Source organism: Exophiala xenobiotica, assembly GCF_000835505.1.
Source record: "Exophiala xenobiotica strain CBS 118157 unplaced genomic scaffold supercont1.5, whole genome shotgun sequence".
NCBI classification, from domain to species: domain Eukaryota; kingdom Fungi; phylum Ascomycota; class Eurotiomycetes; order Chaetothyriales; family Herpotrichiellaceae; genus Exophiala; species Exophiala xenobiotica.
The window spans coordinates 3,004,480-3,016,217 of NW_013562490.1; the positions used below are offsets into that span (position 1 = coordinate 3,004,480).

Consider the following 11,738-nt stretch of genomic DNA (forward strand, 5'->3'; position numbering starts at 1 on the left):
GCCACCACACATTATCACATGGACATGCACTCTCTTACAGACGGGTCGTATAGGACTTGTGCACATACCCAGACTAGGAAATAAACAAGGGAAGAAAACTCCAATTTCGGAGGTCGATGTGGTTGACCTGAGGATTTTGAGGACTTCCTCTGGATAAATATTTTCCTAGACATCATATCTACATCTACATCCAAACGACATTCCCTCCTGTTGACACATCCTTCGGACCATTCGAAAGATGCCGACGATGTCCGGCCGCGCGCGGCCCATCGAGAAACTCGCGGAAGCCGCTGCGAAGTGTTCTGTGGAGGTACGTTCAAAAACCCCCCCCCCCCTTCTCAAGGCTGTTGTACTTTGAAACATCCTGCCATGAGCAACAAGAAATTCAAGCTAACATCTGTACCTACCAATACAGGCTACGGCGTATGGCAAATGTATACTAGCAGACTACCAGTCAACATACCAAGATATGTGCGCGAAGGAGTTTATGCGTCTGAAGGACTGCTATTTGGTAGGTCGATCCGTTAATTCTATCACCTGGACTGAGTGCGCTGGGGCGATATTCCACGCTCGCAAAACAGGGAGGGCAGCGCCATGGTCATCTCAGCGCTCGGCTCGGCCTTGCTATGTTTCATCATTCGTCTCTTTTCTGATACTTCTAGCTGACATCTTCCCTAGAAAAACGCGAAGAGATCATAAGAGTTCTCTGGAAGGCCTAGGCTGCCTTAACTCGCTCTAATTCTACCCTCATAATCAAAGCGTTTTCATCCTACATGTGTTTGTGCTCTTCACAGCTTGAGCAGCCTCAACAAAAACGTCGCTTTTTGCACTTCTTGCACCTCCTCAAGGATGAAATCTTGCTTGACTCCATTTGGAACCTGCCCGTCAAACTCTGTAACGACATGCTTGTCCACAGGCCGTCTCAGCGCCTTCTCAATGTACGCACCCTGCTGCTCAAAGACTTGCTCCAATCCGATATTGTCTGGATCTTCTTGCACCTTGTATTCCATCTTGACATCGTCAGTGGGCTTGAGATTCGCTTTCTTCCGAAGCTGTTGTACACGATTGATGATCTCACGGGCAAGCCCCTCCTGTGCCAGCTCTGGATGTAAAGCAGCATCGAGAATGGTCAGAACGTCGTTGTCTGTGTTGGTCTCCTGGTCCTTGGAGCTTTCGTCTTCTCTGAGAGCTCTTCTCACTACCAGGTCTCCTTCGACCAATTCGATGCCGGCGACCGTGATTTTTCCTTCTGAGAGATATGCCTTACACTCGCTGCTTGTGACATCTGGAAGGGCCTTTTTCACTTTCTGCACCTCCTTCTTCAGCTTCTTGCCCAGAACAGGCCAATCTGCCGTGACACTATACTGGACATTGTACTTCTCCTCGTCCGAGGACAGAACCAGGTCTCGAACATTCAGCTCCTCAGTAATGTATCCTTCTAACGACTTGACATCATCGAGATACTGCTGGTCCTTGTGGATGACCACAAGAGTTTTCAGGGGCGTCTTCAAACCCAGTGCTCTCCGCTCTCTTGATTGTCGTGCAAGCTCAATGACTTTCTGCATACGTCCCACTCGTCTTTCGACGTCCTCGTTGAAGAGCTCTTCTCGGACTTCTGGGAATGGAAGGAAATGTACGCTTCGCATGTCTTCGCTGTACAGAGATTTAGGGATGTATGGTAGCAGTTTGCTGTAGATGAGGTCGGTGATGAAAGGCGTAAAAGGTGCCAGTCCTCGGACGAGGGTGAAGAGGACATCAAACAAGGTGTTCAAAGCGTGGATCGTGTCATCTAAACCCAACTCGCCCTTCAAACGTTTGCGATTGAACCGAATGTACCAGTTTGTGGTTTCATCAATCAAGTTCAACAGGCCAGGAACAACTGTATACAGTCTGTAGGCTGCCATTTCCTCGTTGATGTATTTGAGCAGACTCTGGCAGCTGGCTAGAATCCATTTGTCCATCACGTTGGTATTGGTTCTTTCCGCTTTCGGGTCGAAAACGTAGTCAACATTTTCGACTTTCTTCAACAGCTCCACTTGACCCTCGAAGAATTTGTAGCTATTCCAGAACGGCAGAAGCACCTTTGCCACAATTTCCTTCACGCCGGTTTCCTTGAATCTCAAAGGCTCGGCTCGAACGACAGGCGAATTGATCATGTACAAACGGAGGGCGTCGGCGCCATATTTATCGATGACCGTGGTAGGATCTGGATAGTTTTTGAGTCGTTTCGACATCTTCTTCCCGTCTTCGGCAAGCACGATGCCGTTAACCACGCAGTTCTTGAATGGCAACATCTTCTTTAGGTGGATACCTAAGATGACTAGGGTGTAAAACCATCCTCGAGTCTGGTCAAGACCCTCAGCAATGAAGTCGCCAGGGAAAGTTTGTTCGAAGCGGTCGGAGTTTTCGAATGGGTAGTGCGAAGAAGCATAAGGCATGCTTCCAGATTCGAACCAGCAGTCGAAGACTTCCTCGACACGTCTCAGAACGCCATTGCCCTTCTGACTTGGAATTGTGATATCATCAATGGCGTCTCGATGGAGATCATTGATCTCTCCTGTGTAGCCGCTGAACTTCTTCAGCTCTTCGATACTCCCAATAGCAATGACCTCGGAATAGTCATCGTTCGCCCAGAGCGGAATAGGTGTTCCCCAATACCGATTCCTGGAAATGTTCCAATCGCGAGCATTCTTGATCCACTCAGCAAAGCGTTTCTCTTTCACAAAATTCGGAACCCAGTGGGACTTTGCAATTCCATCTAGCATATCGGGGATGATGCTAGGCACGTTATCGTTCCCAGCAATATTCACAAACCAGCCGGAAATAGCACGGTAGATCAGAGGTGTGTCCGACCGCCAGCAGAAAGGGTACGGATGGGTCAATTGACTTTCTCGAATGAGTCTGCCAGAGGCCTTCAAGTGCTTGATGATGTGCTTGTCAGCTTCCTTCACATGCTGACCGGCAAAGTCTGTGACCTCATTCGTGAAACGGCCTGTGTTGTCGACAGGGTTGGGTGGAAGTTTTTGGTGGCTGACAATACCATTTTCGAAACCAACTCGAAAATCGTCCTCACCAAAAGCTGGGGCTTGATGGACCACTCCAGTACCGTCGTCGTCCGTTACATAATCGGCGAGCAAGACCTTGAAGGCACGGTCTTTGAAATCTTCATAGAAGTAGTCGAAAGGTGGCAGATAGCGCTTTCCTTGGAGATCGGTGGCTTTGATCTTTTCCAAGATAGTGAACTTGGCCTTCTTTGGGTCCTTGTACAGCGTACGAAGTAGTTGTTCGAGCATGATGAACTGCTGACCAGAATCTTTGTCCAGAAATTTGATATACTCGAACTTGGGGTTGACGGCCAAAGCGAGATTGGATGGTAACGTCCATGGCGTAGTCGTCCAGGCCAGGAGACTTGTCTTGGGATCATCCTCCAAGGGAAACGCAACGACCACGGCCGGGTCCTGGGTATCTTTGTAGTTTGACTGTGCTTCGTGCTGACTCAGAGGTGTGCTCAACGCGGTCGAGAATGGCATGACTCTGTAGCTGCGATACACCTGTCCCTGATCGAACAACTGCTTGAAAACCCACCACACAGACTCCATGAAGGTAGGATCCATGGTCTTGTAGTCGTTGTCAAAGTCGATCCAACGCCCTAGGCGATCAATAGTCTCTCTCCAATCTGTCGCAAATCTCATGACGATAGCCTTGCATTCCGCATTGTATTTTGCAATTCCCATTTCTTTTACCGCAGCCGGCCCGGAAATATTGAATTTCTTGTCAATCTCGTACTCAATTGGCAAGCCATGAGTGTCCCAGCCAAATCTCCGCTCAACATAATAACCCTTCATGGACCAGTACCTCGGTATAATGTCTTTTATGGTCGAAGCCAGCAAGTGGCCATAGTGAGGAAGACCGGTCGCAAACGGCGGGCCATCGTAGAAAGTGTAAGGCTTGTTGTCCTTCGACAGCCGCAGTTGGGTTTGGAAAGCCTCAATCTCCCGCCAGCGCTTAAGAGTGGCGGCCTCTTCTGCAGCGAAATCGACCGCCATGTTTGAACTGTCGAATCTTCAGGACTGGGCTTGCTGCAGGAATTTTGTACTGAAGCGTGAGTCAGGATGGCAAGACCGCAGATCATCTCGAAGTCTTGGCAGGTACGGAGACTCAGTACTCCGATTGGACGTACCTCATAAGGCTCTGACAGCCTCGTTCGAATGTTCAATGATCAAGCGACAAACAATATGGCGAATGACTCATCACCGTACGGAGTACCCTGGTTGCATCGCTAGGTAGGTAGCGAGCCTTCGAGCTCGGCACTACAGGGGAGGCCCTTTGCATGCTGCGCTGGGTCACGCACTACATGGGCGCGGCCACAATCCAGCAGTCATCTCAGAATCCCAATCTTTCAATGTTTACGGCCGGCAGTAATGTACAGGTACATGGGATCGTTAATGAGCCACATCAGTCACTGGTAATACGATAGGGTATCATCAAGAGCTTTTTGTTATTCAACATCATTATCACCATCATTGTCCTCCTCGGCATCGGCCTCTTCATCTTCGTCTTCAGACACCTCCTGTCCCAGGTTTTTGAGTTTTTGTTTATCCGCCGACCTCTTTGCCTCAAGATCTCCAAAAACAACAAGAAGATCATCAAGTTCCGTCTGGACGTCCTTTCGAGCAGCCTTTTCCTTGTCGACTTCGTCATGTAAGTGTTGAGCACGAGTCTCTGCATCCTGTAGTCGACTTTCTGCACGCTTTAGGCGAGCCTCGAGATCCTTCTCCTTGGACGTGTATTCTTCGTGCGCAGTCTGAAGATCTTGAGCATGTTCCTCCTGAGATCTTTTCAACTGCCTCTCAAGCTCTGCTATGGTGCCCTTCAGATCGCTGATCTCTGCTGCCTCTCTGTCGCGAGCTTTTTGGGCTCTGGCGTCCGCCTCACTCATCTCACGCCCGTGCTGTTCAATCAAGGCTGTCTTTTCCCTCGAGGCTTCCTGTTCGATTAATTTGAGCCGCTGCTCAAACTTGTGCATGTCGGCCTGATGTTGTTTTCTGGCGGTTTCAACTGTGGCCACGTGCTCGGTGTGGCGTCGTTGGATCTCATCCTCATGGCTCTTCACTAACAGACCTCGTTCTCGAGCGGACTCCTGTTGCAACTTTTTCAACTCGTCTTCGTGATTCTCATGCAGACTTTGGTTGATCTGCTTGATTCTCGAGACCTCCACGGCAGCAGATTCGCGGGTTCGACGGTGGTCGAGTTCCTCCTGCTCCAGCCTTCTCTTGAGTTGCAGTAGTTCGGTATTGGCAGCCTCCAGAGCCTGCTTTTGTTCCTGCACCTCAGCCCTCAGACTGTCCACTAGGTCTCTCGATACTCCTTTCTGTACGCCGTTGCTCACAATTGATATCTCGAATTTAGGATCCCGATCAATAGCCCGCAAGAATCGGCTGAAGTTGTCCTTCAGAAAATCGATGAAAGTCTTATCAAAGAAAACTTCTGGGAGTCCCCCGTTTCCGCTTTGTGGAAGGACCTCGAAGTCACGTACGAAGACGTTCTCTCGAAGTTTTGTCAGTCTGTCCACATAAGTCTCCCGCCCGAGGCTGGACATCAGCAGGCCATGCAGCGTCGTACGAGGGATAGGAGAATCTTTGGTTGAAAACTCATAGATCACTCCCAACAGGAAAGCACAGAGGCCTGCCACCAGTGGCATGGAGCTGTTGGCAATCTTCACAGCGGCTACGAGGCCTTGAACATTGCTTCCCTCGCCGAGAAGGTCATTGACTGCTTCTGGAGCTTCGAATAGCCAGATCGACAGCAACATCAAACAGCCAATCAGCGCACGCTCATCTTCGACATGCTGTACGCCCGCGACCACATTGCTCGCGATGCTTTGAACGAAAGTGACCACCTCTTCGCCACTCTCAGCGTCGCCTTCCGTGACAGTAGATGCCAGCTCTTTGGTTTCCGGAGTGTCATAAAGAAGGTGCAGAACGAGCACAGCAGCAAACCACTGTTGGTAAGGGTCGGAATTGCTTCGAGTTCCGGGGGGTTCAAGCAACACAGTGAGCATGTTTGGAATGGTGTCGTCTCCACTTTTGTGCCCTTCGATGGCTCTACGTAGAACGTGAGCCTTGATCCCAGCATGGCCATCAACAAATGCTTTGAGGCAGGAAGTTGCTGCAAGCCGAACGTCGAAGATAGCAAGTGGTGCAGACTCCAGAGCTAGCTCCAGGAGGGATTCAATGACGTTCTGGTCTCGGTAGATCGCCTGGTGGGACTTAGATTGCTTCTCGGAAGCGGCTGGAGACACATGTCCATTAGAAGTGGTATCTTGTTGTTTAACCTGCACAGCAAGATCACCAAAGCGTTCTTGGAGGCCAGCATTTCCTCGAATGATATCTCCGCAAGCTTGCAGAGACTTTGCCCGGATCCCGGTGCTGAAGGCTGGATGGAATGCAAGCCGTAGAATAATTTGCAGGACCCCAGCCTGCCAGAAGGCCTGCTGATTCACCCCAGTGCCTGGGGAGCCTGGAGCAAGGAACAGTTGTACCACACCAAGCAGACCCCAAACATTCATGTCTCGTTGTGGCTTCATCCAGTCCGAAACCCCATCTTGGGAGTCTTCCTGCTCCAATGCTGCCGAAAACAATTTCTTGATATTGAGTATACCGCCAATCTCCCTGAAATATGATTGGTTTGAAGTATTCAGGTTCAGTAAATTGGCCAGAAGCGACAAACAGTCCTGCACTGTTGTGGAACCATGTGAAAGGCCGCCGTCGCCTTCAGTCAGCGCAAAGATACGATCGAAGGCATTCTCGAAGGCCACAACCTTCTGCAGCTCCGCCGATGTAGGTGTGAGGGCTACTAGGAGCACCAACGCCTCGTTCCGAACTGCCTCTCTCTTGTCATTCAACACATTCGTGATCCTTGAGACGCCCAGTGGCGCAGCAAAGATAGCTTCCTGCGTTCGCTGCGGCCTTGCAGTAGATATGTGCGAGAGGATTTGGAGGGCATATAGTCGTAAGTAGAAATCGCCGGGTTCGAGAAGGTCTAATAATGCGGTAACGTTGTCTTGGTGTTGTGTAAACTCGTCGGCCAGCCACAACGTTATCTCCTCGGAGGCCTCTGGGGACTTCTCATCTGGCTCGAATAGCATCAACAGCGTCTCCAACACCACTTTGATTGTGTCCGAGTCTTCCCCATCTCTTCTCAGACCTGCAATAAGATCCCGGAGGGCTCCAGACGCAACAGAAGCAGGATAGAGCTTGGCGAAACTGCGTAGACCGAGTATTGCAGCACGTCTGTCTTCCAGTAACGTCGCACTGGAAAGTCGGTTACTCAATGTCTGAATGGTGTCTGTGGCCGTCTGCCGCGCAGGGGCCTGCGCTTCCAGTATTCGCATCATCTTGAAGGAGGGTTCATGATTGCGGTATTGACCTTCTTTTTGAGATCATGAATATGTACATGACAAGCTCGACGGGATCTATTACGAGTCCAATCTCCAATTGCCAACTTCTTCCCAATGCATTGGGCCCGTGGGAATAATCGAAGTGTCTTTTTGGGTTTGCAGCCGACTCGCCGGTAAGGGAACATTCGCGTTGGCGCGAAGTCGGGAAAACCACACCGAGCCTAACTATATTCGCAAACGATACAGCCTTGTGACCCTCTCACGTGATGAGGCTACCATGCTCGGAGTCCGGTCCCCCTACGGTCTGCCTCGAGCCGCCAAGCCTGTCCTAAGCCCTTCGTCTGCGCTTCCGGGTGAAGAAGTCGAGGCTCGCAGATTTCAAGGCATCCGTCACTTCATCGACGCCCATCCTCACTCCCACCACTCTCGAGTCGAGATGGACTCTCAGACATAGCTGTCCCCGTGCGACTCTCAGACATAGCTGTCCCCGTGCAAAGTATCGCAACAGCAGCATCCTTCTTGCCGTGTTGGCAGCGTCGGTTCTTTCGAACTTGTTTCAGCAACGCCAACAACAACTGTACTATCTTCCCTGAGATCCTTTCCTCAACCTCCATTTCCACAATTTCCAATCCTTTGAGCGCATTGCGCGACTTGAAGCATCATGGGTGTCCCGGCCCTCTTTAGATGGCTCACCAAGAAATATCCCAAGATCATTACACCTGTGATAGAGGAGCAGCCCTATGAAATCGATGGCGTGCAATACCCCGTCGACACCACAAAGCCCAATCCAAATGGGGAGGAGATGCATAATCTCTATCTCGATTTCAATGGTATTGTTCACCCTTGTTCTCATCCTGAGAACAAAGCGCCTCCAGCAAATGAGAGCGAAATGATGATGGAGATTTTCAAATACACTGAGAGAGTAGTTAACATGGTACGCCCACGGAGACTGCTCATGATCGCAATTGGTAAGTCCTCTGCCTCATCCGGAACTCTACAGGATCCAATGCAGCTGATACAAGTGCAGATGGAGTTGCTCCTCGAGCGAAGATGAACCAGCAACGTGCTCGTCGTTTCAGATCAGCCAGGGACGCAAAAGAGGCGGATGAAAAGAAAGCAGAATTTCAGACACTCCTTCGCCAACAGAAACAGGAGAGAGATGAAGACGACGATGATGAAGACTCAACAGCTGAGGACATAATCAAGAAAACATGGGATAGTAATGTCATCACACCTGGCACGCCTTTCATGTTCATCCTTGCGCAGTCTATTCGCTACTGGGTTCAATGGAAACTCAACACTGATCCTGCCTGGGCTGAACTGAAGGTCATCATTTCAGACGCTAGTGTACCAGGTGAAGGTGAGCATAAGATCATGCAGTTCATCCGTTCCCAACGCTCTGATCCTGAGTATGATCCCAATACTCGGCACGTTATGTATGGTCTCGATGCAGACTTGATCATGCTCGGGCTGGCCACTCATGAACCACATTTCCGAGTTCTTCGAGAAGATGTCAACGTCAGAGATGCCAAAGCCAAAACTTGCAAGCTCTGCGGCCAACAGGGACATTATGCAGAGAACTGCAGAGGCAATGCAAAAGCCAAGTCGGGCGAGTACGACGAGAAAGGTTCCACAGAGGAATTGAAGCCATTTGTCTGGTTGAACGTGCCCATCTTGCGTGAGTATCTGGCTGCGGAGATGTTTGTTCCTGGTCAGTCATTTCGTTTCGACCTTGAACGCGCCCTTGATGACTGGGTATTTATGTGCTTCTTTGTCGGCAACGACTTTCTACCTCATCTTCCCAGCCTGGATATTCACGAAGACGGTATTGACAAGCTCATTGCTATCTGGAGAGATAATATCCCTATAATGGGTGGTTACTTGACTTGCGACGGAAACGTCGATCTTGCCCGTGCCCAGATCATCTTGCAAGGACTGGCCAAACAAGAGGATGCTATTTTCAAGCGCAGAAAAGAAAACGAAGACAGAAGAGAGCGCAATCAACGACGCCGAGACCAGGATAACAAAGCCCGAGAGGCCCGGGAAGCTGCGCGCAACCCAAAACAGCGGCGCAGCTCGCCGGACTATAGTTTGGGTGGCCGTGTCCCTGTACGGGCAGATGCACGCGTCCCGACGGGGCCGATTGAAAAGTTTGAGGCCACAAACTTTCCCACATTGGACTACAATGCAATCGTCAACAGGAACAATGTCGATAGAGCGCTTGCTTCCAACAAAAGCGCCGCTGCTGTGCTCAAGGAGCAAATGCTCGCCAAAAAGGCAGCCGAAACTCCGGTCAAGAACGGCGCTAATGGCGTTACAGACAGTCCTGATGCCGCTGCCAAAACACCTACCTCTGCATTAGGTAAACGCAAGGCTGAGTTGATGGAGGCCGAGTCTGATGACAGCGGCACACCTGGCCGGAACACTCCTGTTGAGAAGCCCCAGAATGGTACTGATCCGAATGAACCACCGCCGGACACTGTGCGACTATGGGAGGCCGGCTATGCCGAGCGGTACTACGAGCAAAAGTTTCATGTAGCTCCAGACGATTTCGAGTTTCGCCACAAGGTCGCAAGGTCTTATGTAGAAGGCTTGTGTTGGGTCCTGCTTTACTACTTTCAGGGTTGCCCGTCCTGGACTTGGTACTATCCTTATCATTATGCACCATTTGCGGCAGATTTTGTCGACATTGACCAAATGACTGTCAAATTCGACAAAGGCAAGCCGTTCAAGCCCTATGAACAACTCATGGGTGTCCTGCCTGCCTCTTCGAATCATGCAATCCCAACAGCATTCCACCCGCTCATGACCGAAGAGGATTCCGACATTGTTGATTTCTATCCGGAAGAATTTGATCTTGACATGAATGGCAAGAAGCAGTCGTGGAAAGCAGTCGTCCTCCTCCCATTCATCGATGAAAAGCGACTGCTTGCAGCAATGGACACCAAATATCCCCTGTTGACAGATGATGAGCGAGCGAGAAACGAGCTCGGGAAAGATGCTCTAATCATCTCGCACAGGCACCCCCTGTATGAAGAGCTGGCTCTACAATTCTATTCCAAGAAGTCCAAGGACGGCAAGAACACCGCCAAGCTTTCTATGCGTAAGGGGCGTTTGGCAGGGACAGTCATGAAAAATGAGGATTTCCTTCCGCACATGGATCTTGTTGGTCCAGAGGATGACATCAAGATGGAACCTATTGTTGACGATGACCATTCTTTGATGGTCCATTACACAGCACCCCCTGCTACACATGTGCACAAATCGATGTTATTCCCTGGAGTTGTGCTTCCACCTCCTGTGCTGGACAAAAGCGATATAGCTATCCTGAAGTCCAAATCCAGATCTTCCGGTCGCGATTTTGGTGGCGCACCACTTTATGACAATACCCGACGCGATCCGCAGGATCACCAGAACAGAGGAGGACGTATCAGCTATGCCGTGGATCGGCCACCAATGATGCCGGGTCAAGCGGGCAATCCTGGCGACAATCCATTCGCTGCTTTCCTTGATCCCCGTTTTGCTCCTGGCATGCCGCCACAGGGACGCGGTGGGCCACCTCCACCTCCTCCGCCATCAAGATATGGAGGCCAAAACGGCTATGATCGGTACCAAGCACCTAGCGATGGCGGGTACGGAGGCGGGCAGGCAGGTTACAATAACTACCAAAACCAGGGCCGTGGTGGCCAGGATCAGTACTCTTACGGAAACCAAGCTCAAAATCAGTACCAGCGTGACAACCGACCATATCAGCAAAATGGAGGCCGATCTGTCAGTGACAGTTATTATCAGGGTCAAAGCTATGGTCAAAGAGGTGGCAATCACAACCAGGGTTATGGCCGGAGATAGTCCCCCAGTCTACTTAACGGCCCTTGATCGCCCTGGGATGTGTGTATCAGGAGAGCAATTATGTTAAGTAGTGCTGTGAGACCATGGAGCCGGCATGAGATGATTCCCAATTGCACGCTGGAAGGCGCTACCAGGGGGTTAAAAGTAATTGCGTTCTTTAGGCTGCAGTTCAGTATTTGCAGAAGTTCGTCTTGCTTCTCAATTTGTGGAAACATCAATCATCAGTCTTTCTTCAACAGCAAGAGCGCGTGCAGAATGATTCAAAGCGTACGAAATACTATGGACTCTGCCGACATATAGATATCCTTGCCTTTGACTGCCAACAATTCTACTATCCAACTAAACTCATTTCTCAATCGAACCAAAAAAAATCAAAAAACATCACGATGGCGATGGGACTCGAACCCACAGTCTTTGCCAGGCAAAACCGGAAAGCAACGCCTTACCATTAGGCCACGCCACCTCCTTTTTTAGGTGTTCAGAAGATCGC

General features: G+C 50.3%; 4 protein-coding genes and 1 non-coding gene across 5 annotated transcripts; 2 read left to right on the top strand and 3 right to left on the bottom strand.

The window, feature by feature from the left end:
- The first annotated feature begins 15 nt into the window (after nucleotides 1–15).
- PV05_08902 (uncharacterized protein) lies at nucleotides 16–891 on the top strand. The gene is made up of 3 exons (XM_013458449.1): nucleotides 16–310; nucleotides 416–511; nucleotides 679–891. Exons 1-3 carry the CDS (start codon nucleotides 239–241, stop codon nucleotides 697–699), a joined length of 189 nt encoding a protein of 62 aa, XP_013313903.1. The 5' UTR covers nucleotides 16–238; the 3' UTR covers nucleotides 700–891.
- PV05_08903 (isoleucine-tRNA ligase) lies at nucleotides 620–4,086 on the bottom strand. Its single transcript, XM_013458450.1, has one exon. It carries the CDS (start codon nucleotides 4,044–4,046, stop codon nucleotides 789–791), a length of 3,258 nt encoding a protein of 1,085 aa, XP_013313904.1. The 5' UTR covers nucleotides 4,047–4,086; the 3' UTR covers nucleotides 620–788.
- Nucleotides 4,087–4,449: 363 nt separating this feature from the next.
- PV05_08904 (uncharacterized protein) lies at nucleotides 4,450–7,564 on the bottom strand. Its single transcript, XM_013458451.1, has one exon. It carries the CDS (start codon nucleotides 7,394–7,396, stop codon nucleotides 4,499–4,501), a length of 2,898 nt encoding a protein of 965 aa, XP_013313905.1. The 5' UTR covers nucleotides 7,397–7,564; the 3' UTR covers nucleotides 4,450–4,498.
- A 224-nt stretch (nucleotides 7,565–7,788) lies between these two features.
- PV05_08905 (uncharacterized protein) lies at nucleotides 7,789–11,551 on the top strand. Its single transcript, XM_013458452.1, has 2 exons — nucleotides 7,789–8,367; nucleotides 8,427–11,551. Exons 1-2 carry the CDS (start codon nucleotides 8,061–8,063, stop codon nucleotides 11,246–11,248), a joined length of 3,129 nt encoding a protein of 1,042 aa, XP_013313906.1. The 5' UTR covers nucleotides 7,789–8,060; the 3' UTR covers nucleotides 11,249–11,551.
- An 81-nt stretch (nucleotides 11,552–11,632) lies between these two features.
- Nucleotides 11,633–11,711, bottom strand: PV05_08906. The gene has a single exon. It is a non-coding gene; the product is annotated as a tRNA-Arg (tRNA).
- Between the last annotated feature and the right edge of the window lie 27 nt (nucleotides 11,712–11,738).

Excerpts from the sequence above, each read along its gene's own strand:
- PV05_08904 (XM_013458451.1), bottom strand. The coding sequence starts at position 7,396 with ATGATGCGAATACTGGAAGCGCAGGCCCCTGCGCGGCAGACGGCCACA.
- PV05_08905 (XM_013458452.1), top strand. The coding sequence starts at position 8,061 with ATGGGTGTCCCGGCCCTCTTTAGATGGCTCACCAAGAAATATCCCAAG. Across the intron at positions 8,368-8,426 it reads ACTGCTCATGATCGCAATTG|ATGGAGTTGCTCCTCGAGCG; the intron begins GTAAGTCCTCTG and ends ATACAAGTGCAG.
- PV05_08902 (XM_013458449.1), top strand. The coding sequence starts at position 239 with ATGCCGACGATGTCCGGCCGCGCGCGGCCCATCGAGAAACTCGCGGAA. Across the intron at positions 311-415 it reads CTGCGAAGTGTTCTGTGGAG|GCTACGGCGTATGGCAAATG; the intron begins GTACGTTCAAAA and ends CTACCAATACAG. Across the intron at positions 512-678 it reads GTCTGAAGGACTGCTATTTG|AAAAACGCGAAGAGATCATA; the intron begins GTAGGTCGATCC and ends CATCTTCCCTAG.
- PV05_08903 (XM_013458450.1), bottom strand. The coding sequence starts at position 4,046 with ATGGCGGTCGATTTCGCTGCAGAAGAGGCCGCCACTCTTAAGCGCTGG.